Below are 26,578 nucleotides of genomic sequence, written 5' to 3' on the forward strand. Positions count from 1 at the left end.
TCCTTCAATCCCACCCCCATCAGAAGCCAAACCAACAGAGTGCCTTGACTGTGGACCTCAACCTGTGAAATGGACATAAATAAATCTTTCCCTTTATAAAGTTAGTTTTCTCAGGTATTTTGCTGTATTGATGAAATGCTAATGGATACAGCTGGGTTTTGTCATGACAAAGTTCCCAAGAAATATGGCTGTAAAACAAGGCATAAGTATTCTGAATCAATTTTCCCTAAGTTTGAAACAACATACACACTCACACATCATTACTGGAAGATGATTAGGTCCAAATTATGATTTTTCAAATTCTGTACTCCAATGGCATTTGTTACATAGCATTCAAGTTTTTTCTGCAGCAGTCATATGCTTTTATAATATAAACATATTATAGTCATTATCCTTATGAAAATGAAAGCTATCTCAATGAATAAGAGATTTAGTAAGTGTCAAGCCATTCATAACAAGATTTATTTGGGGACATCGTTATTTATAGCTATTATTGTCTCAGTTGAAATGAAGAAAGTATATTCCTATGTCCTCTGAATGTTCAACAAGATTAATGATTTCAGACTGTCATAATGCATTCAGCAGTGTGAATTTAGAAATGCCACAAGCCTAACTTCTTCAAAATGCTCTTAAGAATGAAAAGTTCTTTTAGACCACAGGTGTTGCTACCTGTTCCAATAACTTACTTATAATGAGAAAAATTAGGAGATGGTAAAACAAGAAAATTAAGAAAATGGTCAAATTCAGACTGCCTTTTGTACCTGCGCAAACCAGTTTTTCCCTCTTCTGAGTAACAGACCAAGGCTCCCAACCATAAGCTCAGGCAAAGACAGCTCTAGTTTTGGGGAAACAGAGAGGAAGACAACTGCCAATATACCCATCCTGAGTTCATCAACCCCCTTAGCCCTCCACAGCGATTTCACAACTTCAGAAATGATGAAGCAGCTCTTTCCTATGTGGTGGATTAGATAAAGATCCAGAAGCGCCGGCGCCGCGGATCACTAGGCTAATCCTCCGCCTTGCGGCGCCGGCACACCGGGTTCTAGTCCCGGTCGGGGCACCGATCCTGTCCCGGTTGCCCCTCTTCCAGCCCAGCTCTCTGCTGTGGCCAGGGAGTGCAGTGGAGGATGGCCCAAGTGCTTGGGCCCTGCACCCCATGGGAGACCAGGAGAAGCACCTGGCTCCTGCCATTGGAACAGTGCGGTGCGCCGGCCGCAGCGCACTACCACGACGGCCGTTGGAGGGTGAACCAACGGCAAAAGGAAGACCTTTCTCTCTCTCTCTCTCTCACTGTCCACTCTGCCTGTCAAAAAAAAAAAAAAAAAAAAGATCCAGAAGAAATAAGACCCAAAATAACTTCTTGATTTGTTACTTACCAGATAAGTACTCTTAGTCAATATACTAACCCCCGCTTCTCATCATTAGAGTGAAGATGGGGGTGGGTGTTTAGCATACCTATTAACTTGCCCCTTGGAGAGCCCACATCCCGTATCAGAGTGACTAGGGTCGAAGTCAAGTACTTGAGTCCCTGCTACCCTGTGGGAGAGCTACTCTGAGATCTGGGCTCCCAGCTTTGGCATGGCTGAGTACTGGCTGTTGCAGGAATCTGGAGAGTAAACCGGTAGATGGAAGATTTCTCTTTCTGCCTCTCCAATAAATATTAAAAAATAATAAAGTAAAAATGATAATCACAGCTACCTCATAGACTAATATATAATGTGAAAGCCAACTAACACATAAATCCTATACTCATATGCAGATGCTCCGTGATTTACCATAGAGTTACATCCCAATAACCCATCCTAAGTTGGAAGTATGCTAAGCTGAGCATGCATTTAGTACACTTGACCTACTAAACAATTTAGCAACACAGTATACACTGCAGGCTATCTGGTGATTACCCATGTATCTCATGGCTGACTGGGTGCTGCAGCTCACTGCTGCTACACAGCATTGAAAGATAGCCCCATACTGCATATCCCTAGTGCAGGAAGAGTTCAAAATTCAAAGTTTGAAGTAGTGTCTCCTGAGTACGTATCACTTTAGTGCCATCCTATTATAGAAAAATTCTATGTGAAACCATTATTAAGCTGGGGACTGCCTGTATGAAAATCCTACAGTAGAATTTTTATGTAATGGTGATAACTAGTGGAGTATATTTTATTATTATTATTAATAGTAGTAGATTAGGCCTTTTAATAAATAAGCTGACATAATGAAGCAATGAGAACCACTATGCATGTTTCTGGAAACATGAGTTGTTAAGGAAATGTAGAAGTATCACTAAGGGGATAAGAGGCAAAATCAAATGAACACTTGAAATACCAAACAGGAAGAAGTTATTAGAATAGCGTAGAGAAGGCCGGCGCCACGGCTCACTAGGCTAATCCTCCGCCTGCGGCACCGGCACACCGGGGTTCTAGTCCTAGTCACGGCGCCGGATTCTGTCCTGGTTGCTCCTCTTCCAGTCCAGCTCTCTGCTGTGGCCCGGGAAGGCAGTGGAGGATGGCCCAAGTCCTTGGGCCCCTGCACCCGCATGGGAGACCAGGAGGAAGCACCTGTCTCCTGGCTTCAAAGCTGCACAGCGCACTGGCCATAGCGGCCATTTGAGGGGTGAACCAACGGAAGGAAGACCTTTCTCTCTCTCTCTCTCTCTCTCTCTCTCTCTGTCTATAACTCTCTCTCTCTCTCACTGTCTAACTCTGCCTGGCAAAAAAAAAATTTTTTTTTAAATAATCAAAATAGTGTAGAGAAGATTCTACTCCTATCAGTTCACCAGCTCTTACTATGCCAGGCAGGATTACCAGGCAGTTTACTCACATTATTTCATTTAATTTTTAAGAAAAGCATGAGATTATCATTATTACATCCAATAAGAAAACAAGTCAGTTAAGTAACTTAATCCAATCATTCAACAAATATGTATTAAGAGTCAACTGTGCACCAGGTGTTAGTGCAGGCATTTGGAATAAAGCAGTAGATAAAACAAAGTCTACTCCTGCACACTTGAATTCTCCAGGAAGGGGAGAAAACATAAAGAAATGGACCAGTGATGAGCTGTGGTACACCAGGTGTTAAGTATTATGGATAAGAAGAAAGCAAGGGGAGCAGAATGGGGCATGCAGGAGAACTGCCCAATCCCACACTGCTGGAAAGTATCAAAGTCACCCAGAAACAATGAGAATGAAAGTGGAGAAGGAAAAGGCCACCAGATTGAACAAGTTAAAGGTCATGGCCGAAGAGGAAGAGAAACGGAAGCTTCTCACTGGAGAAGTTCAGCAATGAAAAGAGAACTGGAACAGTAGCTAGCTGTCCCAAATTCCCTTTTTGAAAAGACCTTTAAAGGTAACTTCATGAAGTAGTTGCACAGAGAAACTGGGTCACACCGGAACACTCCCTCCAACCTCCTCCCTCCCAGCACCCAAGAACTGGACAGTGACCAGCACATCCCTATCAAATGTTTGCTTGTCAGGGGCAAAGATTAAAAAGCCAGAGTCCTGGCCAATGCCATGGCTCAATAGGCTAATCCTCCGCCTGCGGCGCTGGCACACCGGGTTCTAGTTGCGGTCAGGGCACCAGATTCTGTCTCGGTTGCTCCTCTTCCAGTCCAGCTCTCTGCTATGGCCTGGGAGTGGAGGATGGCCCAAGTCCTTGGGTCCTGCATCCGCATGGGAGACCAGGAGAAGCACCTGGCTCCTGGCTTTGGATTAGCGCAGTGCACCAGCCACAGCGCGCCGGCCACAGCGGCCATTGGAGGGTGAACCAACAGTAAAGGAAGACCTTTCTCTCTGTCTGTCTCTCTCACTGTCCATTCTGCCTGTCAAAAAAGAAAAAAATCTTTACTAATTATATACTGAATTGATCTTCTGTATATAGAGAGAATTGGAAATGAAAAAAAAAAACCTGGTGTTAAATTGGAAATGGCATAGAAAATTAATTAATTTAAAAAGAATATTATGTAGGATCTCTGTCTTTAATGTGCTGTACACTGTTATTTAATGCTATAACTAGTATTCCAACAGTATTTTTTTCATTTTGTGTTGCTATATGGGGGCAAACTGTTGAAATCTTTACCTAATATATACTAAACTGATCTTCTGTATATAAAGAGAACTGAAAATTAATCTTGATGTGAATGGAAGAGGAGAGGGAGCGGGAAAGGGGAGGGTTGTGGGTGGGAGGGAAGTTATGGGAGGGGGGAAGCCATTGTAACCCATAAGCTGTACCTTGGAAATTTGTATTCATTAAATAAAAGTTTAATAAATGGGAAAAAAAAAAAGCCAGAGTCCTCTGCCAAGCGAAATGTCAACTTGCCCTCTATCCTAGGCCCAGGAAATGGGAAATTCAACCTGTCCACCTCAGAGACCAATTACCGTCTTCAGCAGTGATCAGAGTATGATATCTCCAGATGCCACCAATGCCACCATCACAACCTATGCCTGTTGCTACCACTGCTAATATGACCAGCACACAGCTAGTATACAACCATTGCTCCTGCCACCACTTGCCATTACCATCACCACCACTGTAATTAAAATAATAATAATAATAATAATAATAATAATAAAATGACTTCTCCATAGAGAAATGCAAAACTTAACTGTGTACTGATATTAAAAGTGCTTCCCCCTGGATCCTGTGACAGCAAAGCTTTCAATAGCCCACCGCAGTGCGACTTGCCTAAAACCTGATGATGTCCCCACTTTGACAGAACCTAAAAAGCATGTGCTGAGTCAGCCTTTGCTGTCAGCTTGCAATGGACTTCTCCCACAAATCTAGAGGAACTCAACACAGCAAAGCCAAGTTAGCATGAAGATGCTTTTGTTGGCTCAAGTATCAAACCACAACAGGATGTGATAATTGGTAAAATGCACTATTATAGCTTAGCATTTTAGTTTACATCAACAATTACTCTCAATTAATTAATTAATCTCAAATTAGCAGAGGAAAGTATTCTCTTTCTCAGTGAAAAGCGTCCCCATCTACCCAACAGCTCCAGAAAGATACCTGAGAGCTATCTGAGCGTGATCTTACACTTTCCTCTCCCACAAGCCCAATAGCCAACTTATCACAAGTTCTTCAATTTCTCACGCCAAGTAACTTTTGTACCTGTGCCTTCCTGTTCATCTCCCCCTCTTACCATCTAAGGCCAAGCACTACCATCTCTCATCTGGACTGGTTAGATAAAAAACAGCATGCACCCAGTCTCCCTCCCCAACTTGCCCACACAAGATCTTGTCGCCATCTTCTGTAGACTGGATTTAAAGACCAGCAGTCTGGAAGCCTCTCTGACATCCTGCAGGATTTATCACGCATCCACCTCCCCTTGTGTCATTCTGAGTTCTGGCTGTGTTGGCATTTCTTGTTCTGTGGTGTCCTATGCTATTTTTCAGTGTAGGCCTTGAAATAGGTGGCCCCATTTGCCCATAATGCTCTTCCCTCTCCACTGTCTTTCCTAATTAACTCACTCATCCTTTAGATACCGGTAGCCTCCAATCACGTCTCCCTTCTAAATGTTCTTGCTGTATCTTATCTTCACTTCTGCTATGTAGACTGCCATCATCTCTGCATTTGTACAATTGATCATCTCTTGTAATAGTAAGCTCTATGGGACACGGTCTGCCTGAGACTTGTTAACATTTTATCTCTAGGGCCAATACTGACATACGACACACACAGTAGGTTTCTTAATTAATGTTCATGCCATGGTTAAGGGCAGCTGCCTATCCACATATATATCCGAGTGTATACAAGGGCTGCAATATTATTCATGCTTCCTCTTCTACCTGGAGCATGCATCAAGATGAAATGATTCTCATTCCCATAAGGAAATATGCTTCTCCCCAGAGAGATCTACTAAAGTGATGAACAAGTGCCCTTCTGATCCACCATTGAGAAAACACAGGCAGAAAGAGTAAAGGAGAGCATTGAACACATTCTTCTGAGTGCTTCACATAGACTCAGAGCCTCAGAGCCGAACAGTGCCTATCCCAGATAGGACAATAAGAATTCGAGATATTTCCCTGCCTTAAAGTGAGCCTCTGGATTAGAAAGAACCACTTGGGCTACAGCTAATGTATACCCGGATGGCTGCTGGCTGGCTGGCTGTATGACTGCTGTTTCCTGAAATTCATTTGAAAACAAAAGGTATATCCCAAGAGGACAAGTCTCTGAGCAAAACATTCTTTATATACAAACAATAGGTCTATATGCAGACACAGACAAGACTCAAATAAATTCCAGGAGTATTATTAGCAACAATAACACGCCTCAATATCCATAAACATAAAATTCCTTGCACTAGGCAGCCGAAGCCTCATTGAACACATTCTCTAATTGGTTCTTATCAAAATTATGTGCTAAAGGACTGAAGTCCAATACTGGGCAGCTAAACTTCAAAGGTAAAGAAACCAAGGCATGGAAAAGTGACAACAAAATAACTAGAATCAACAGACGTTCCGTGAACTGAGTTTTCAGTTCACACATCCATTTGTCCAGGTCAATGAACTCCTCCAGAGGGAACAAGGCCGCCCTGGCTAGAAGCATAATGTGGATCCCCCATGGCCTACCCTTCAAGTAGCTGGGACCCATGCCCCACCTCATCCCCACCTCCCACTGCTTTCAAGATCAGAATCAACCAGTATTATCAAAACAGATTCCCAGGCCTCAGTCAAGACCTACAGATCAGAATGTCCAGAGGAATCAAATGGTGATGTGCGGTCCACAAGCATGCCAAGAGATTCCTAATTGGGAAACATCATCTTAAAGGTCCAGGTGAGGTAGCTTTGGAGGAGACTGGTGATGAAAGAGCACAGGTTGGGGACTTCCTGAGTGGTGGAGTCACCTAGTGTTTCTGGTCTGGCCTCCCAGGGGACACATTCCCAGAAGGTGAAAGGCTATACCCGGGGAGACACGATGAGAAAGTAGCTAAGAGGCAGCCCAGCTGGCCGTGAAGAGGCACTACTCCTCACTCTGTAGGAACAGATGCCAGAAGCCAGGGCCACACAAGTGCCTGGACAATGGCTGAGCCGTGTGAGTCAGGCCCACCAGGCCAGCCTCAGGACAGGAGGAGGGACGAAGGCAGAGTAGTCATGGGTGTGGTTTAAAACATGTAGTGGCCCAGTAAAGTTCACGGTTAGGGATGGGATATTGAGGACACGGGATTCAACAGGTTTATTTGTAGGGACTGAATGATATAGCACAGCCCCTAATAACAGGTTAGTGGCAGTGCTAATGAGAGCAACAACTGGCTTGCTGAGTAGGATACAAAACACTTTACTTGAAAAACCTCATCCATTGCATATGTTAGTAAGGAATTGTCAGACACCTGCTCCTGTGCCACTGCTCAGCTCAGGAGACCCTAATGCTTCTGGGTTGGCACTGATGCTTCAGGTCTTTGTGCAGTTGTACCCACTTGCATTGTCTCACCTCAAGCACCTGTCACCTCTCTTTACTTTTCTGCCTCAAAATTTTTGCCAAGCACAGCTCATTCTCTCAGCCTGGAAGTGTGGCAGAATTAACTCCCCTGGGGCCAGTCTGCAACCAACAGAGAGGAGAGTGTGTGTGACATTGTTGTAGCCCAACATTCAAAGGGAAAAGTGAGGTCCTTTCTAAAACAATTTCTCAGAAGTTCAACCTGCTAAGGCAGATACCTACTGTTGACTCTCCCTCCTTCCTTGTTTCCCGTGTCCTAGGACCACCTCCTTATACCCAAGTCCTTCTCCCAGGCTCTGCTTCTAGGAGGAAATCTAAATTAAGACAGTGAACAATGGGGCAAAGCAGAAACAATTCCTGTGTTTCTGGAGCTTAAAGTCAGAGAAAGAGAAAAACCAATCACACAGGTGAAGACTGCTTTCAGGGCAGACAGGGTGAAAGGTCCAGGCCATCACAAATGACTGGGCAGTGGGAGGGTACAATTTGAATGACAGTGAAAATTAGATGAATAGTTATGAAAACACGCTGCACAGGGAACAGTGATATTGCAACATACTCAGGTTTCTGACTCTCTTTTCAAGTACGAATCAGGATAGCTCTAGGAACAAAAGAACTTTTTTTTTTTTTTTGGACAGGCAGAGTGGACAGTGAGAGAGAGACAGAGAGAAAGGTCTTCCTTTGCCGTTGGTTCACCCTCCAGTGGCCATCGCGGCCAGCGCGCTTGCGGCCGGCGCACCACGCTGATCCAATGGCAGGAGCCAGGTGCTTCTCCTGGTCTCCCATGGGGTGCAGGGCCCAAGCACTTGGGCCATCCTCTACTGCACTCCCTGGCCACAGCAGAGAGCTGGCCTGGAAGAGGGGCAACCGGGACAGAATCCGGCGCCCCGACCGGGACTAGAACCTGGTGTGCTGGAGCCGCAAGGTGGAGGATTAGCCTATTGAGCCACAGCGCCGGCGGAACAAAAGAACTTTAAGAAAACGCACAGGAGATTTGAAGGGACATTAGTACGTGTTAAACGAGCTACCTGTCCCTTTTAAAGGTTTTCTTTCTTGAAAGGAGAGAGTCATATGTCTCTGTCCTTCACATGCCCACTTCCTTCTCCCTGACCTCCAACCACCACCTCCCACATGGATGATTGATTAGTTTCCCAGATGTCTTCCTGAGCACAACACACAGTACCCGGAGTGGTCTTCGAAGACGCACTTCTGAGCACATTATCCTCCTCTTTATAGGCTCCACTGGCTTCCCTCTGGACTTAGACAAAATCCAAAATCCACAACCTGGCACCCAGGCCCTATGCAGTCTGGCTGTGAACAATTTTCTTGACTTTTCTTTTACCCATTCTCTGAAGTTCACCATGCTCCAGCCCCTTCTTGTCCCTGATGCTGCACCCTTGGCATGAGATGAAGGGTACCTAGGTTACTGCTGGTCTGAGGGGTAAGGGTGATATGGGATAGGCAGGCAGCTAGTTAGGGCTGAGGAGCCAGAAATCACAGGCCACAGCACCCCACCCCCCGGACACCTGATGTATCCTCAGACTTGTCAATCGAAACACCCACCTTCCCATCATGCATCTGTCACACCTGGGAGCAAGGCACATATGAGGTAAAAAGAGGTGGAAGGTAGGAGACCATTCTCTCCCCACCTTGGATCTGACTTAAGGGTACTGTACCCATCTTTTGGGTGCTTAGATGAAGCTTTTCCACTCTCCCATCCTCCTATTTTCAGACCTTCCTAATCCCAAGTACCATTTTCAGATTTTTTTTCCTCCCTAGTTTAGGGGCAACTCCTTGGACCACTCATGTTGCATATTTTTCCCACACTCCAGCATGAATGTACGTTTATTCCCCCAATGCCCAATAAGCTTTGTTTCTATTTGCGCACAATAGCAGTCTCCACTTACTATTGCTATCTCTGCAAGAGACAAGAACATGGACTAAAAATTAATGAATTCATTGCCCATATTAAGGCTAAGTTAGTGTCAGAGACACAAGTTGTTAAGTCCGTGCCACCCACACTTGGATGGAGTTTCAGGCCCCCGACTTCAGCCTGGCCCAGCCTGACTGTTGCAGATATTTGAGGGGTGAACCGTGAGACTGAAAATCTCTGGGCCTCTCTCCCTCTGTCAGCCACTGAAATAAGATTTTTTAAAAGCGTCAATAAAGGATCCAGCATTCTAGTGTAAAGGGTTAAACCACAGCATGCAACAGCAGCATCCCACATGAGTGCCGGTTCAAGTCCCGGCTGCACCACTTCCAATCTAGCTCCCTTCCAAAGTGTCTGGGAAAGCAGAAGTCCTTGGGCCCCTGCCCCCTAGGTGGGAGACCCAGAAGAGGCTCCTGGCTCCCGGCTTCAACCTTGCCCAGTCCTGGACATTACAGACATTTGTAGAATGAACCAGTGGATGGAAGATCTCTTTCTGTCTCCCCCTCTAACTCTGCCTTTCAAGTAAGTAAATTTTTAAAAAAACATCAGTAAAAAGAAATATTACTACACTACTAAACTAGTGAGTTCAGTATGGCGCTAATTTCATACATTTAAAAGAACTGTAAGAAAAGTGGCATATTTCCTATTTGAAGATATAAATCAAAGAACTTTGAGGTTAACAATGTGCCTAATCCAGTTGAACATATTCCAACTGCAGAAATCAAACTGGTTGTCAGAAAGAGAGCAAAGTGCAGGAGAATCTGGGAACAAGTTTGACTCAAGGTTGGAACTTGATGAATGGAGGGGAGAAGAGAACGAGGGCTGTGTGGGCAGTGGCTCCTGTGCAGCTGGATGGGGACCTGTAGGAGAACCAGAGATACGCACTTAGTGAGCACCTGCAGTGGGACCTGTCCTGAAACAAAGCTGGACATGTGCTGTCTCGTGTAATCCTCGTAACAGGAGCTCTGCAAAGTAGGTATTTTCATTTCCACTGCAATCCTGAACAAACTAAAGCCCAAAGAGGTTAGGGAATTTGTCCAAGGAAGTAGCAAGGCTAGAGTTAGCATTCAAGTCTGACTACCTCCAAGGCCCTCCCTCTCTATGGGGCAGTATCTTGGACACATTTTCTAGGCCCTTCCCAGGGGCTCTATTATATGTGTTTGGATTTATTCAATAGGCTGGGTGTGGTCAAATTATTTTGTGTTGGTGCTACATTCAAGGCATTGTCCGGGAAGCCTCTAACATCTGGCTTACTTCTGCTTCCACTCCCTCTGAATCTTCCTCCTCTTGGACCCCACCTCATTTGAATGAGCCTTGGTATTTCCTTTGTTTTTTTTATCTGCGAGGTCATAGGGTGCTCTAAGGATTCAGTGCTACTGCACGCCTGAGAAGCTTGGCACAGCTCAGCGGTCTAAGGAGAAACTGCTTTCATCCAGAGTCAATTATTCAAGGAAAGACGCAGCTAGGACACAAATTCTGATTTTGATTATCATCATACGCTATACAAAATGATCTTTAGTATTTCCTTTCTGATACCAACTAACCCAAACCATAAAAGCCACAGGTATCATTGAAAATTACTATTAGGCTTCTCTTAGTTAACAAGAACAAAATATAAATTCATTATCTCCTAATATTCCTATATGCTCCAAAGTAAGACAGTTAATAAGTAATGCCAGAGAAACCATATGTACTAATATTTTCTTGTACTTATAAATTCACTTCCCCCATTACAAATTTAATAGGGGTTCAATTTTGGAAAACAAAAGCACACATATTTTTTATGTTGCCCACAATCATCCGTCCAAAAAGTTGTCACCAATAAAATATTGATTTCTATCTTTTCTGTACATAAATACATAGTAAGCAAAAATAGGATCACAGTGTAATAGTTATATAGTTGTCAGTTTTCCCACATATGAACACATCATGAATGTGTGCCCATGTTAATAAAATTTCACATAAAACACGGTTGATAGTGATATACCAATCACACAGACTGGCATTTCTTACAAGGTCGTGATATACAGAAGATCAAAAATTTGGGGGCTCTTTGTGACTATCTCAGAAGCTGGGAATGTCTACTGGCATTCTGTGGGCTGGAGCCAGATGCCAGAATCCCTGCTATGCATGGGCCAATCCCACACAACAAAGAATTGTTCCATCATCAGCATGACTTAGCAATATTCTCTCGGAATGTTAGAGCCAGAAGCACTCTGCCCCTTAGCACAAACTGAATTAGAGATCCATAAAGACTAGTGGATGAAACAGAAACAACTAGTGCATAAACCAATGAAGAAGGAAGGGATTGATTGGACTGAGCTGCTCAAATGTTCCAGCCAGAGTCACATTGCTAATACTCCAACACTTACAGAAATCCAGCTGCATGACTATCTAATTCTCTCAAGGCTCTCAATTCTTCATTACATTTCAATCTTCTTCCATGAAACAATTATATCATAAACCTCATTTAAGCTAATTATTTCAAATTCTGTGTCCAGACATCTTTGAACCTTAAGAAAAACCAACAAAACTATAATAGATGTACAAAAATATTTATAAAATTTGCCACGGAGCTGCCACTGTGGCATAGTGGATATAGCCACTGCCTGCAGTGCCGGCATCCCATATGGGCACCGGTTCGAGTCTCGGTTGTTCTACTTCTGATCCAGCTCTCTGCTATGGCCTGGGAAAGTAGTAGAAGATGGCCCAAGTCCTTGGGCCCCTGCACCTGTGTGAGAGACTCAGAAGAAGCTCCTAGCTCCTGGCTTTGGATTAGTGCAGCTCTGGCTGTTGCCACCAATTGGGGAGTGAACCAGCAGATGAAAGACCTCTCTCTCTCTCTTCTTCTCTCTGTGTAACTTTGACTTTCGAATAAATAAATAAATATTTTCCACTTAAAGCAATATCTACAAATATAAATTCTAGAAATAACAAAATACCAAATACTTTGCAATTAGATAAATGATGGTGTATCCACACAATGGAGCATATCCCAGCTATTACGTGTGATACATAATATTTTCTATTATATGGAAAGAAACCAAACATTAAGTGGGACAAAAAAGTTACACAGCTATTTAAATAAATGAGAGGAGATGGGTGGTGCAGGTTGTGTGTGTCACTATGTATAATCTGTGTATATATAGTATTTAATGTAAATCATGAAGAGGAATAAACTTATTGACAAATACTGCAACAGAAGTATGGGAGTAGCCATTGCCTCTGTGAGAAGAAGAAGTAAGAAAGGAACAGCTTCATTCTATGAACCCTGGAAACATGAACACATAATGAGCTGGTCAAAGTTCTAAATTAGATTTATTTTCTCCTATAATCATTACTGAAATGCCTCTCAAATCTACTTGAAGTTAAGCTAGAAAATTTTCATAACATTCAGATATTAAGGACAAACTTTTCTCTTTGCTCTCTTATAACTATGATTTTTTATTTATTTGAAAGGCAGAGTTACAGAGAAAAGAAGAGGGAGAGACAAAGAGAGATCTTCCATCTGCTGGTTCACTCCTCAGATGGCCACACATGCTGGAGTTAGGGCAGTCCAAAGCCAGGAACTTCTTTTGGGTCTCTTACTTGGGTGCACGGATCCAAGTACTGGGGCCATAAGGCTATAATGACACCAAAACTTGTAAAAATGTGTTCCTTTTAGAGATTATATATTAGAATGCTTGTTATAGAAATTTACTTTGGTTCATTTTAGTCGTCGATGAACTCACCAAAATTGTGATGATTCATCTACTACTCTATTATTCAACTAACTGGTCCCATGTCTAAAAAGTATACTATTAAATATAAATATTGTGTAGTCAGAACACATTCTTGTCTATTTTCCTTCTTTGGGGCCTACTTCAAATAATTAGTGCCTGAACTAAACTTGGAATCTTCTGTACAACAAAGAAATCATTATGATGAACAGGCATCTGACAGAACGGGAGAAAATATTTGCAAGCTGCTTGTGACAAAGAATTCAAGTCATGAATATTTCAGAAACTCAGAAACCTCAACAACCAAAAAACCACTAATCCAGTTAAGAAATGGGCAAAGGACATGAACAGACAATTCTCAGAAGAACAAACACAAATGACCAACATAGAAATGCTCAATGTCACCAACCATCAGGGACATACAAAGCAAAACCACAATAAGTTATCACTTCATCCTTGTTAGAATGCCTGTGATAAAAAAAAAAAAACAGAAAGTAAATATACTGGTGACGCCAAACCCCTATAATGTAAATGTAAGACCCCAGCCTCTTGTCTGTCTCCTTTAGGCCAAGGTGTTCCTGCCTGTCCCATATCAAAAGGAATTCACTGAATTGCTGGAGTGATACAGCTCGCCCTACAAGGTTCTGATCAGTGTGTTCAGTCATTTGTGTACCCAACAGATAAAACCTTGTTGGCCAGCACTGTCCAGAGAGGTTTGTTAGGGGAAGTCCAGGTCTAGGGCAGAAGTTAACTACCAGTTACATGTAACTCCCCCAGACCAATTGAAGCCCACCTAGTCATCATAAAGATTCCCTAAAGAACACGGCATCACAACCAACTAAAGGAAGGTCATGAACACCACTGATCAACCAGGAACTTGGACATGAACTTAATTTGCACCTCTCAGCCCCAATATCAATCTTTAAGAATCTGCACACGTAACTCAGAGGGAGCCCAGGAATTAACCAACAGCTGCCCAGCTCCTTGCTCAGTGTGTTACATATATATCTACTTTCTTCCACCATACCAATGTAAGTGATTGGGTTTCTGACCATTGGGTGAGCAATCCCAGATTTGGGGGTTCTACAGCAACACCTCCAACTAGGTTGGGGGGTGCTTTGCAATGCTGGTAAAGATGTGGGTAAAGGGGAACTCTTATATACTGTTGATGGGAATGTAAATTAGACCACCCTTATGGAAAATAGTATGGAGCTTTCTTTCAAAACTAGAACTGCCATGTGGCCCAGAAATTCTACTACTGAATATATATCAAACTGACATGTAATCAAGGTATAAAGAAATGCCTGCTCCACCATGTTTCTTGCAGCACTGTTCATAGTAACTAAGATATAGAATCAGTCAATGTGTCCACCACCAAAAGAATGGATAAAGAAAATGTGGTCTATATACTCAATGAAATACTATTCAGCCATTAAAATGAAATCATATCATTTGCAGCAAAATGGATAGAACTGCAGGACATGATGTTAAGTGAAATAAGCCAGACACAGAGAGACAAGCACCACATGTTCTCCCTCATCAATAGAAGCTGAGAAAAAAAAAAAAAGAGAAGGAAGGAAGAAGGATGGATGGATGGATGTAAGGAAGGAAGGAAGAATACGAACACAGAGTGCTCATTACCAGAGGCTGGGAGGACTGGAAGGGAGGGAGGGAGGTTAGATTTTAAAAATCAGGGAAAGTTGGTTGTGATTTAAATAGTGACAAATATACTGTGACAAATACACTAATATAAGACATGGGGGCATATGGGAACTCTTAATACAACTCTACAACTTTAGTTTTGTAAACTTAAAAATACTTTGAAATAAAAAGTTAAAACTAGTGCTTCTAGCAGATTTAAATCCTAATGCATTGAGAAGTCCCTTTCATACAAAATTCACTTTTATACCAACATTAACAGCAACATAAGAGCATACACTACAATCATAACAGTGTATATTGGTGGTAAGAATATAAGACATTTTGTGTTCTCAGGATTTTCTGTATTTACCAGTGTTTCACTTAATTTTTTTATTATTTTTAATGAGAACTCTGAAGTTTCCTTTTTATCCTTATGTCTGATTATTAACTGGTGAGAGCACTAAGAATTTATTAAATTATCAAGAGCAGACTCCTTTTAAAAAAAAAAAAAAGATGATTTCATGCCCCAAATAATCGAATGTGGGCACTTTTTCAATCAGCAGTTTAAAGATCTGGTGTGGGATTTTTGTGCTCTACAGCAAAGAAGGGGAATTACTTATCTGTGTCTGCAAGAGCTTGTATTCTTCAGCTCAAGTCTTTCCGTGGATCAAAGCCTTTCAACCTCTAGAGTGCCGAGTATCTTCCATGGGAAGAGCCAGAAGGAGCCTCAGTCATCTTTTGACCTAAACTCCTTAGGTTAGAGGAGGGATTTGAGTGAAGTGACCAAGGCCACCTGACAGACATGAAGTAAGTCCCTGCACTTCTGAACTCAAATATTCCGTTCATTCCATCAGACTGTTTCTGTGGCTACAGGGCGAAGCAGAGCCCTAGCCTCATGGTTCCAACCCAGCACTGGGTACCATGTCAGAACCCTCTCATTGCCCAGTTGTGCATCAGGGAACCACAAAGCACAGTCAAGATAAACTTTGTTGTTACAATTATCTCCACACTTTGTCCCTGCCTCCCTCCGTTTAAAAAGCAAACCAAATCTAATGAGGAACAAGCACAAGCTGTAAACTGGAGGAGTCCTGCTGGTACAGCCCAACCAGGGGAATGTGTCTTTTGTTTGAGTAAAAACCTCTGGGTCCTCATTGTCTTTATCATTCTTCCTCCTTTCAGCAGAACTCACAGACTCTCCTTATTCCTAGGAAAAGCACCGAAGTAAGAAACAATTAGCAATTAAAACACACACACACACACACACACAGTCTGAGAAACAAAAGATGAAAGGACTTTATCCCCTGTGGATAAGTTGCTGCCAATAACACTTCCTCTTCCACAAAGCAACAAAGCCTCCAGCTTTTTGGGGTTTTGTTGTCTTTTTTTGTTGTTGTTAATCTGAAATGTCACAAAAACCCAAGTCATCCGAGGCCATTATCCCTGCTAAAGATCTTTAGGGCCCTCTCACAGGAGACTTCCAGATGAAGAAAGAGGTCAATGAACTCAAACTTGCAAATGTGGCCATCAAGCTCATTAGTAGTAAGATAATGCTACCAAATAGCTCCTGTTGATACAGACAAGGTCTTTAATGATATTAAAACTTTAATGCTGTCATAAATTTTAAAACAATATGTTAAATGTAAGTGAGTTAATCACTCTCAAAAGTAAATTTACTTAGCTTGGTAAGAAACCCCAGACTGCATTAGTATTCTCTTACATTCACAAATTCCCCTTTGACATTTCTGAGGGTTTATAGGATTGGTGCTAGTTTGAGCTATAAAAATCAGTCAAACTGGTGCATATTCATCAACTGGCTGCTCTAAAGGGATTGATGGTGCTGTCTCGGTTCTATTACCAAGAAGCTAAGCAAACCACAGCCTCATTGGGTGCCAAACTAGAAAATGAGAGCGTTGTACTCATATTCAACGATACTAAGATTTCTTCCAACTCTTACAAAGTATAGTTCTGTAATTTTAAATGTTTTCCAAAACACCAGGTATTGAAGAGCATGCCGGAATATTGTAACACCCTCCACTGTATATGTGCTATCTGTTACCATGTCCACGGGTCATCAGAGAAAGCAGTACATCAAGATCTATCAGCCATCGCTATATTAGGACTGGGACTCCTGGCAGCCAGCGTTCCCAGAATGAGCAGCTGCCAGGAAGACAGGGTTGGAACAGGCACTGTAAGTCAAATGCAGGCACTGTGAGTGCCTGGCAATGAGCATAAATAAATAGACAGCAGCAAGTGGAAATTGTGGGAAAAAAACGAGAGCTGCTCCTCAGCTCCAGTTCATCATTGCCCTATAAAAAAGGGGCTTTTTTCCAAAGAAGGCAAAAATCAGTAAAAATTTTAAAATCTTGATTTTTAAAGATTGACTCAAAATATTTTAAAACACCATCTAAGACAAATACGTCTCCTGATGCGCTCCCTGTAGGACTCCAAGTCCGAAACCTCTGACGTGGAGCCCTGTGCTGCCAAGGTGGAGGTTGGGGGTGGCCAATGGCAGCGAGGCTGCAATAAAGGGCTTGCTGGGGATGGAAATCCTACCTATGATCGACTCTGTTGAGGAAATTCAGAAGAGCAAGGAAACCCGGAGCTAGAAGAGGTTAGTGCAGGCCTTTGAAACGCTTTGGAGGGTTATGAGCACGTAGGATAAATGCTTTACAGATTTTTCCCTGGAGAAAAATAAACAAGTACAAGTGTTCTGCAAACTGAAGAGTAGGCATTTAGCCTAATGGTTAAGCAGCCCACATCACTTATCTGAGTAGCTTGGATCAATTCTTGGCTCCAGCTAAGGACTCCTATTTCATGCAATGGAGATCCTGGGAAGCAGGAAAGGGGGGCTCAAGTAATAGGGCTCCTGGCACACGTGTGGGGGCCCAGGTTGTATTCTAAGCTCCCAGCTTTGACCCACTCCAGCCCTGGCAGTCTAGGGCATGTCAGGAGCTCATCACTGAGTCACAGTGCTATGGTGCTCACACCTGCTCTCCACCTCTCAGAAAAACTTAGACTTTTCCTAAAACTTGTATGTTACGAAGAAGCTATCCATACATTTCAAATTTTTTGAACTCAAGTTTTAAATTTTGTTTTCCATGAATTATAATAAAAGGATTTATTTGTTTATTTTTAAAGCAGAGAAAGTAGGAGAGAGGGAGATTTTCCATCTGCTGGTTCACTCCCCAAAGGCCCACAACAGCCAGAGCTGGGTCAGGCCAAAGCCAGGAGCCAGGTATTCCATCAGGGTCTCCCCCAGGGGTGGCAGGCCTATGAGCAGGAGGCTGGACTGGAAAGATAGTAGCCGGGACTAGAACCAGCTCTCCAATACAAATTGTAGCATAGCAAGCACAGGCTTAACCCACTGTGCCACAATGCCTCCCCTTGATGAGCGTTCTGAAGTCTCCTCATGGAAAGTAGGCAGAAAGGTTCTCCTGCCCCCAAAATTGTCCATTTCCTCTTTCCTGGTCTGTACCCCCTCCATGTTACTTTACATTTTAAAAAATAGTTTACAGATGTGGTTAATGACCTTACACAGGGAGATGAACCCAGATCATCCTGGGAGCCCAATCTAATCACATGAACCCTCAAGACCAGGAAATCTTTCCTTGCTGTGGGCAGAGGGACATGTGACTATGGTCAGAGAAAGTGTTGGTGCCTTTAAAGATGGAAGAAGGGGCCATGAGCTATGGAATGTGGGCAGCCTCTGGAAACTGAAGAAAAAGCAAGGGATGGTCTGATTCTCCCCTAGAGCCTCTAAATCCAAACACGGTGCTGCCAGCACCTTTATTTTGACCAACTGAGAGTCATGTTGGACAGCTACAAAAGTATAGTACAATAAATTCAATTTGTTTTAAGCCACAGGCTTATAGTCACTTGAGAAAGTGCCATTAGAAAACCAGTATAATATTGATGCACTCAAACTTTAGCAAAAAACACTCATACCCACAGAAACAAATAAAGCTCTTGTGCTAGAAAGAGCCCAAGGTACAGGACACTCTGAGAGCGGCAAGTATGAAACTTCTTGGTGTGCATGGAAACATAATATCCACTATGACTACAGCTGGCTCCAAAATCCCACTTCTGCAAGGGATTTTCTTCTCTGAAGACTAACAACTCCTTCTAGTCGAACACAAGAGAACTACGACACTGATGGTTCCTGGCTACAGGAAGATCTTTCCTCTATCACTTGTGTTATTCATCAAGTTAATAATTCTCCCCACCCCCAAGAAGGTGGCATTTCACACTTGCTGAGATTTAGCCTGGCTTCTTCCCTGTACTTGGAGCAAGACCTAGGAACGGCGTGTTCTATTACACTATCATGTCTCTATCAAGATCTTATTGGGCATGATATGCCTGAACTTGGCCAGTTACTGGCTTAAAACAGAAGAGGAAAGCTATCAGGAATGTGAGCTACCTGACTCAAAGCTGTTTTTAGCCCCAGGTCTTATTTCACCAGTTCATCCAATTTCACAATCCTTGTAACAGTTTGAGAGAGTTTTTGTGTGTGTGTGTGTGTTCCATTAGGATGTCCCTGGGTGGCGCCACCAAGGCTGTGATAAATAACAGTATATTTTAATGGTTCCCAGCCCAATCTGAATACTAAATTTAATATTACCAGAGATAGCTGGCCTAACAGTGCTCCTGATCTGTGACTTAGCACCAAACTCTGTGATTGCTTATGCCGGTGCACAGAACCTTCTAGAATGCTGCTATCTTAGAAGGCTCAATGTTACCAAAGTAGGGTCTGGAGATCTGAAGCGGGGAAGGATAAATATCTGGGGTCCTGTGGAGGGTGCTAAGGGGGTAAAGAAAGACCAGATCTGCTTTTACCAGGAAAAGCTGTCCTACCACTGGAGGCTGGAACAAAACTCTGACTTAAAGAGGCAGGCTGCTTGCTCACTCTATCTGTTTTTTTTTTTTTTTTTTTTCCAGGCATGCACAGGAGGTCTAGGAGCTGCCTAAAATTTCACAAAAACATCTCTCTTTCTCTGGTGTGAGTGTGCGTTCATCTTTTTTTATTTCTGAAGCAAAGTACTATGGATCTCTGAAAATCTATACTAAGGGTAATTTCTCCCACCCCAACTGTAAGAACTGCTGCTCTGTACACCCAGAGAGCTATTTCATTCAATACTCTCCTCTCTTAACTACTCATATATGAATGATTTCCACCACAGAGCCCTATTCAGTTTCTAACTTTCCTTCTGACAACAGTAAAATCACCAGTTAGCATCCTCATGATAGATGGAACATAAAATGGTTGCAAGTTTGCCAAACTTGAGAAGGTTAATTGCAAATACCATTTGTCCTTATTGGCCTCTGCTGAGTATCTACCCCTGAAAGGCTGTCATCCATTCCACACACAAGCACGAATGCTTTAACTTTGGGTTTTGTTTGTTTTTATACTTTTTTTTAAATGTGCATGGGAATTAGTTGACCTTAATCTTGCTGACAGAGGCAGTCATGAGGCTGATGGGGGAGGGGGAGAGAGAGACATGGTCACTGTATAAATCCATTCTAACCATTACAATCAGGCTTAAAATAGAAGGGACACTGTCCCAATTACTGGAGAAATCACAAGGTTGAGATCAACAGGTACTACACCTGAGGTCAGGTAAAACAAAGATAAAAGGTAGTAACTTGTGAGAAGTGTTTTTTAAAAAGGTATCCATGAATCCTCTTGGCTAGGGGATCATCTGACCACTGGAGTCCTCTCTAATCCTTTGGGGTTCTACGATTTTAAGTTCAGTATGTTGGATATCTTAAAGCACAATCACACAGCACAGCCAATCTTCTCTGTACTTGATTCATTTGGACTTAGAAAAAAAGATCTAAAGGTCACACTCGGAAGTGCAGCATACCTTTCTGAGTAAGGGCTATGATTACACCATACACAAGATCCTACAAAGACAGCTGACACAACTTGACACAGCCAGCATTGGAATTCTTTCTTCTGTTTATTTCCGCAAGAGACTTTCCATAGACAGCTGCAATGGCAGGCTCCCCTCAGAACGCCATGCCAGCTGTCTGCAGGCAGCTTTCCATACATATCCTTACCTTGGATCCACGACAGCCTCCACGTGGTATAATCAGCTAGGAAGGCCAGTCCTCAGACGGCTTCAGAGCTAAGGTCACTGGGTGACACTTGAGTAAGGACACAAGATGCACCTGCCATGCCACACTCACACATTTGTAGGTTCAAATTCTGGCTAGTCTTTTTTATTTACCCATCATCAGGACAGCACCTTAATGTCTCTGAGCCTCAGGCTCCTCTATAAAATGGCGCTATGAGCACCTAGGCTTCTGAGCCAACTAGGAAAGGCTAAGTGAGATCATAGGTGGAGAACAATTGGCATGATGCCTACATGGTCATCATTGACTTATCATTATCACAGAGGAAAATCCTAGTTCACTATGGCATGGAATAAAGGAGGAATAAATGAAAACAGCATTTCTCTGCAAAGGCAGAATCTGTTCCCATTCCTCCCTGAGTCTAAAGTATGATTATCTTCCAATTCGAAATACGCAAAGTAGGTTGTTTGCATTTCTCTTTGACCCCACAATGGTCCTACTAAACCCTTTGAAAGCAACTTCTCTGGCTCTAAGGAGTAACAACAAAAGCCAGGAGGCCTTGACTTGTGTGGGGGTGGCAAGCACACAAGTTGGCATCCCTGGGAGAGGATGCTCAGGCAAGGCACAGGTTCTGACAGCGAAGGCCCACCTTGGCTGCAGTCGCACTGCTTCTTGGCACCTGAAGGCATTGCTTTGTGGACTCTCGTGAGCTGGCGTCCCGGCTCTGCCCTGACACTCTGACTGGCTGGGCACCACGTGATCTGTCTCCTGCAAGAAGAAAACAGCAAACGAAGATGAGCCATCAGCAGTCACCCATTTCACAGCACTCTTCGGCTAGGGAGTGGTCTCAGGGTAGGGGAGCAGCAACGCGTAACCCATCGACTGGCTGGACAGTGGGAAGGGGGCCGCTTCACTGGGCTAAAATTGAAAAAGCTTTTCTCAGTCAGTGATTGCAAGATTAGAATATCAAAGAAAAAATAACAGCAGCAAAGGTCCAAAATTTGTGATATAGCCATCAATGACAATTTTACATACATTAGTGATAGTGTTCTAGCAAAATCGCGAACAAATAGATACAGCTAAAAATACAACTTGCAGAACATTTATAGTATAGGTTCCCTTTTCCGAAAGCAAACATGTATGAATGTTCACACACATGCATATACACATGGATCAGGATAATTTAAAGCAAAATCTTAACAGTGATTACTTTTGAAATGTCCTCTTATTCCTAAATTTTCTATGATAAACAGACAGTATTTCTATAATAATAATACATTTAAGTGGGGCCAGTGTTATGGCACAGCAGGTTAAGCCACTGCCTGCTACGCCAGCATCCCATATGAGCACTGGTTTGAGTTCTGGCTACTCTACTACCAATCCAATCTTCCTGCTAACGCACCTGAGAAAGATGGCCAAAGTGCTTGTGTGCCTGCATCCATGTGTGAGACCTGAAGAAGCCCCTGGCTCCTAGCTTCAGCCTGGCCCAACCCTGCTGTTGCAGTCATCTGGGGAGTAAACCAGCAGGCATAAAATCTCCCTCTCTCTCTCTCTCTCTTTCTCTCTCTCTCTCCCTCCTTCCCTCTCCCTCTCTTTCCCTCCCTCTCCCCATACCACCTATAAAATAAATAAATCTTTTTTAAAGAGAACTTTGTTTTAAAATAAAGTAATAAGGCATATGTACAAATTCTACATTCCCAATATGCTTGTTACCTACCTCTGCCATACACACACACACTATTGTCACTGGCTACGCTGCCTCCTAACCAACCACAACCCTGCTCATCCGTGATGCAACCTCCTCATTAATTTAGAAAAACTCCAGAGTGTTCACTTCTCTAGAGAATATTATAAACACTCCCAAGCTAAAACTAACCTGGATTCAACACAAAGACATATATACACCAAAAATGAAAGATATTTTTGTCTAGCAGTTTAAGCTACAATCTTTGAGCCATGTCAAAATTCTGACAAATTCTCCTTAGACTAAAGTAGCCCCTTTTTACCTGAGAAATTAAATACTGAAACAAAAATCCACAAGAAATTCAGCCAATCCAGCTGTCTACCATAATACAAAGTATTCGAGGAGTACAGTGATTTTGGGTCTGACTGTGCAGTATCAGCTAGTGGCAACAGACACCTTGCTCCCATATTTGGGGTACAGGTTGACGTCAGTACAAGTCTCAACTAAAAAATCATTTTTCCAAAAATTCTTGAATAATCTTGTGGAACTGTTTACCAAGTAGACATCACAAGTTTCTAAGACCAAAAAAAAAAAAAAAAAAAAAAGTCCTATGAATGCCTTCCTAAGCTGGGTAAAATGAGGAGGGTTGCAGAGATAAGGAAAATCAATGAGTTAGGCCTATCAAGAACCTTGCCTTAATTCTCCCAACCCTCCAGCTTCAGCCAAGATGCTCCACATGAAAAGGGTCTATTGGTATGCACTAGGTCCTTGGATTTAGTAGTTGCCTGTGAAATCTATAGCTACCCCCTTCCTGGACAAGTTCTGCTACATAAAGGTTTCCAAGTGAGACAGCTCTGCTGGCTACCTGTTCTGTGTGTGACCTTGATCAAGTAACATAAGCAGTCTGGGCCTCAGTTTCCTTATCTGTAATATAGAGATAATACCACCGACTTCAAAAGACTGTTAAGCATAATGTCATTAGAACCTCTTTTAGTGCCTGCCAGTGAGAGGCACACAGCAGAGAGGCAATGTGGATGATGATGGTAACATTCTTTGTATGAAAAGTCCCTTCAACTCAACGTTCTGAAACCAGTGCTAGGGCAATAGCTGGAGACTTAACCCAAAAGACTTTTACAAAGGAAACCTATTTCTGTGGCAGAATGCTTGTTTGAAGTTTTTATAATAATATTTTCACTTTTATTTTAATTTTAGTTAACTTTTAACAGATTCAGTCTAATTTGTAGATACAAGTCTAAGAACATGATATTCCCCTCCTTCCTTCCTCCCTACCTCTTTCCTTCTACCTATGTCTTCTTTTTTCTTTTTTAGTTTTTGAGATAACATTCTAAATTTACATTACAATAAGAAGGCTTAATACTTCACTGAATAAGAAGTTTAAGTAGGGCCTGATGCTGTGGTGTAGTAGGTTAAGCCTTTGCCTGTGGTGCTGGCATCCCATATAGGTGCTGGTTCAAGTACTGGCTGCTCCACTTCTAATCCAGCTCCCTGTCTGGGAAAGTAGATAAGGATGGCACAAGTGCTTGGGTCCCTGCACCCACGAGGGAGACAAGGAAGAAGTTCCTGGCTCCTGATTGGTCTGGCTTTGCCTTTTGTGGCCATTTGGGGAGTGAGCTGGCAGATGGAGAAACTTTCTCTCTGTCTCCCTCTGTCTGTAACTCTGTCTCTCAAATAAGTAAGTAAGTAAGTAAATAAATCCTTTTTTAAAAAAGATTTAAAAAGTTGAACAAGTAAAAAAAATATCCTGGTTGAGTGGGAAGATAGACAATGGCTATAAACAATAATTGAATGTGTAAATGACCATATACAGAAATCTATATTATTTTAAACATCCTGTTTAGAAGCCTCAATACCTGTAGATCTTATGATAGCCCTTTTTTATTGCTAAAAATTTAAATAAAATTAATATTCTTAGAAAATTTACCATTCTAGGAAAGAATTATGTTCTGCTTATTCACTAAGACTAACATACTCCAATGTTATGACCATGGCTTCCAGCCCTTCCAGCTATCCTAGTTCATACAAATCCACAGCCCACAAGAAAGAAAACAGCTTTCCAACCTAATGCCCTGTCTTGCCCGTTTGCTCTCGCCTGACAAATGGTGACTTACAGCCTCAAAGATACATGCATCTTTTAAGTATTTTTCCCAAGGTGCAAGCAGTCAAAGCAGTAAGTCTTTTCTTCTTATGCTTGAGTTTTTCCTGTATGCATTACACTCTAAAATTAATAAAACTCTTTTCTTCAACTGCGAGCTTCAAGTTTAAAGTTTGATAACTAATCTATTACTAACAAGAGTGACTTGCATTTGTGATAGCATATGCTTCCCAAGAGCTCTAATTACTACATTATTAACACATTTTTATCTCCATTGTTGGAGAAAGCATATAAATTCAACTTTTCAGATGAACAAGTCAAGTGCTGTAAAAGTTACTCCATCCTATGTCACTTTAGAGTTCTTCTTACTTTAAACCTGTATACATGTATGAAGTAACTTAAAGTCATTTTGCATAACTGAGGAATTATGGGGGAGCAAACACTTGGTCTCATGGTCAACGCACTGGTTAAGATGACTGCATCCCGTGTTGGAGTATCTGGGTTCAATTTCCAACTCCTGATCCCAGCTCCCCATCAATATTGACACTGGGAGGCAGCAAGTGATGGCTTCAGTAATGAAGTCCCACATAGGAGGCCCGGAGTACATTCCTAGCTCCTGACTCCAGCTGTTGTGGACCCTTGGGGACCAGACCAGCAGATGGGAGCTCTTTGTTCATCTGTCTCTCTCTAATAAGAATAAAAATAATAGAACTACTGTATGTCATAAGGATAAAGGAGGCACTGGAAGAATTGATGTAAATTCCTTTAAAAAATGTGTGCATATTATTTTAAATGTACTGGTCCTTGAAAAAATAGGTAATTTGGGGGTCAGTATTATGGTAAAGTGGGTTAAGCCACTGGCTGCAGTGCCAGCATCCCCTATGGGCACGTGTTCAGGTCTTCGCTGTTCCACTTCCAATCCAGCTTCCTGCTAATTTATCTGGGAAAACAGAAGATGGTCCAAGTCTTTGGGCCCCTGTACTCATGTGGGAGATCTGGATAGAGTTTCAGGCTCCTGGCTTCAGCCATTGCTGCCATGTGGAGAGTGAATCGGCCAATGGAAGATCTAACCCTCTCTCTCTGTAATCCTTTCAAGTAAATAAAATGGTTTTAAGAAAAAGATTATCTGGCTATCTTTCTGATTATTTCAACAAAGGAAAAATCAGGGGCAAAGGAGGTTTAAAATCCACACACGACCATGATGCAGGGTCTCCTTTGGTCTGATTTTTTAAATCTTTAATATGGAATTTCCCAAAGTGCCATAAGAATTTCTAGGCAAAGATTATGTTGATATTCTAATTATGTTGTTGATATCATCCACTTTCCTAATAACAGATACCTAATCACTTTCCTAATAATTTGTACCAGGCACTACAGGAGGCACTATGTCCTTTGTGTCCTCATTTAAAGCCAGAAGTGGGTTTTAGTCTCTCAGTTTTCTCCAGTAGAAAATGAAGGCAAGAAAGGACAGATGATGCATGTTGGTCAGATTTCATTTTGTGCAAGAAATACTTCTTGAAGACTTTGTAAAATCTGACACTGATTTTAAGGCTGTTCCCAAGGCAGACAGTATTGGGGATTTCTACTCACCAGCTGAAGTGGAAAGCTTTCAATAAAATACTCAGTTTATAATTAATTTTAATTCAATAGGCCAAATCAGTGTTGAGATTACCCAATTCTTGATCAATTTGAAGACAAGGACTGTGTTACTTCAAGTTGTTTGCATTACGTGAGATTTTATACTTTTTTTTTTTTTTTTTGACAGGCAGAGTGGACAGTGAGAGAGAGAGAGATAGAGAGAAAGGTCTTCCTTTTGCCGTTGGTTCACCCTCCAATGGCCGCCGCGGTAGCGCGCTGCGGCCGGCACACCATGCTGATCCGAAGGCAGGAGCCAGGTGCTTCTCCTGGTCTCCCATGGGGTGCAGGGCCCAAGCACTTGGGCCATCCTCCACTGCACTCCCTGGCCACAGCAGAGAGCTGGCCTGGAA

General features: G+C 42.5%; 1 protein-coding gene across 5 annotated transcripts in view; it reads right to left on the reverse strand.

Moving 5' to 3' along the window:
• FAM13C (family with sequence similarity 13 member C) overlaps nt 1-26,578 on the reverse strand; it is a 121,440-nt gene that overhangs the window by 56,497 nt on the left and 38,365 nt on the right. For all 5 annotated transcript variants that reach the window (XM_062214244.1, XM_062214243.1, XM_062214242.1 and 2 more), the window contains one exon: nt 21,443-21,561. In XM_062214244.1, coding sequence (XP_062070228.1) covers nt 21,443-21,561 — 119 coding nt within the window. The remainder of the gene's footprint in view (nt 1-21,442; nt 21,562-26,578) is intronic.

Source organism: Lepus europaeus, chromosome 17 (assembly GCF_033115175.1).
Source record: "Lepus europaeus isolate LE1 chromosome 17, mLepTim1.pri, whole genome shotgun sequence".
In the NCBI taxonomy this organism is placed as follows: domain Eukaryota; kingdom Metazoa; phylum Chordata; class Mammalia; order Lagomorpha; family Leporidae; genus Lepus; species Lepus europaeus.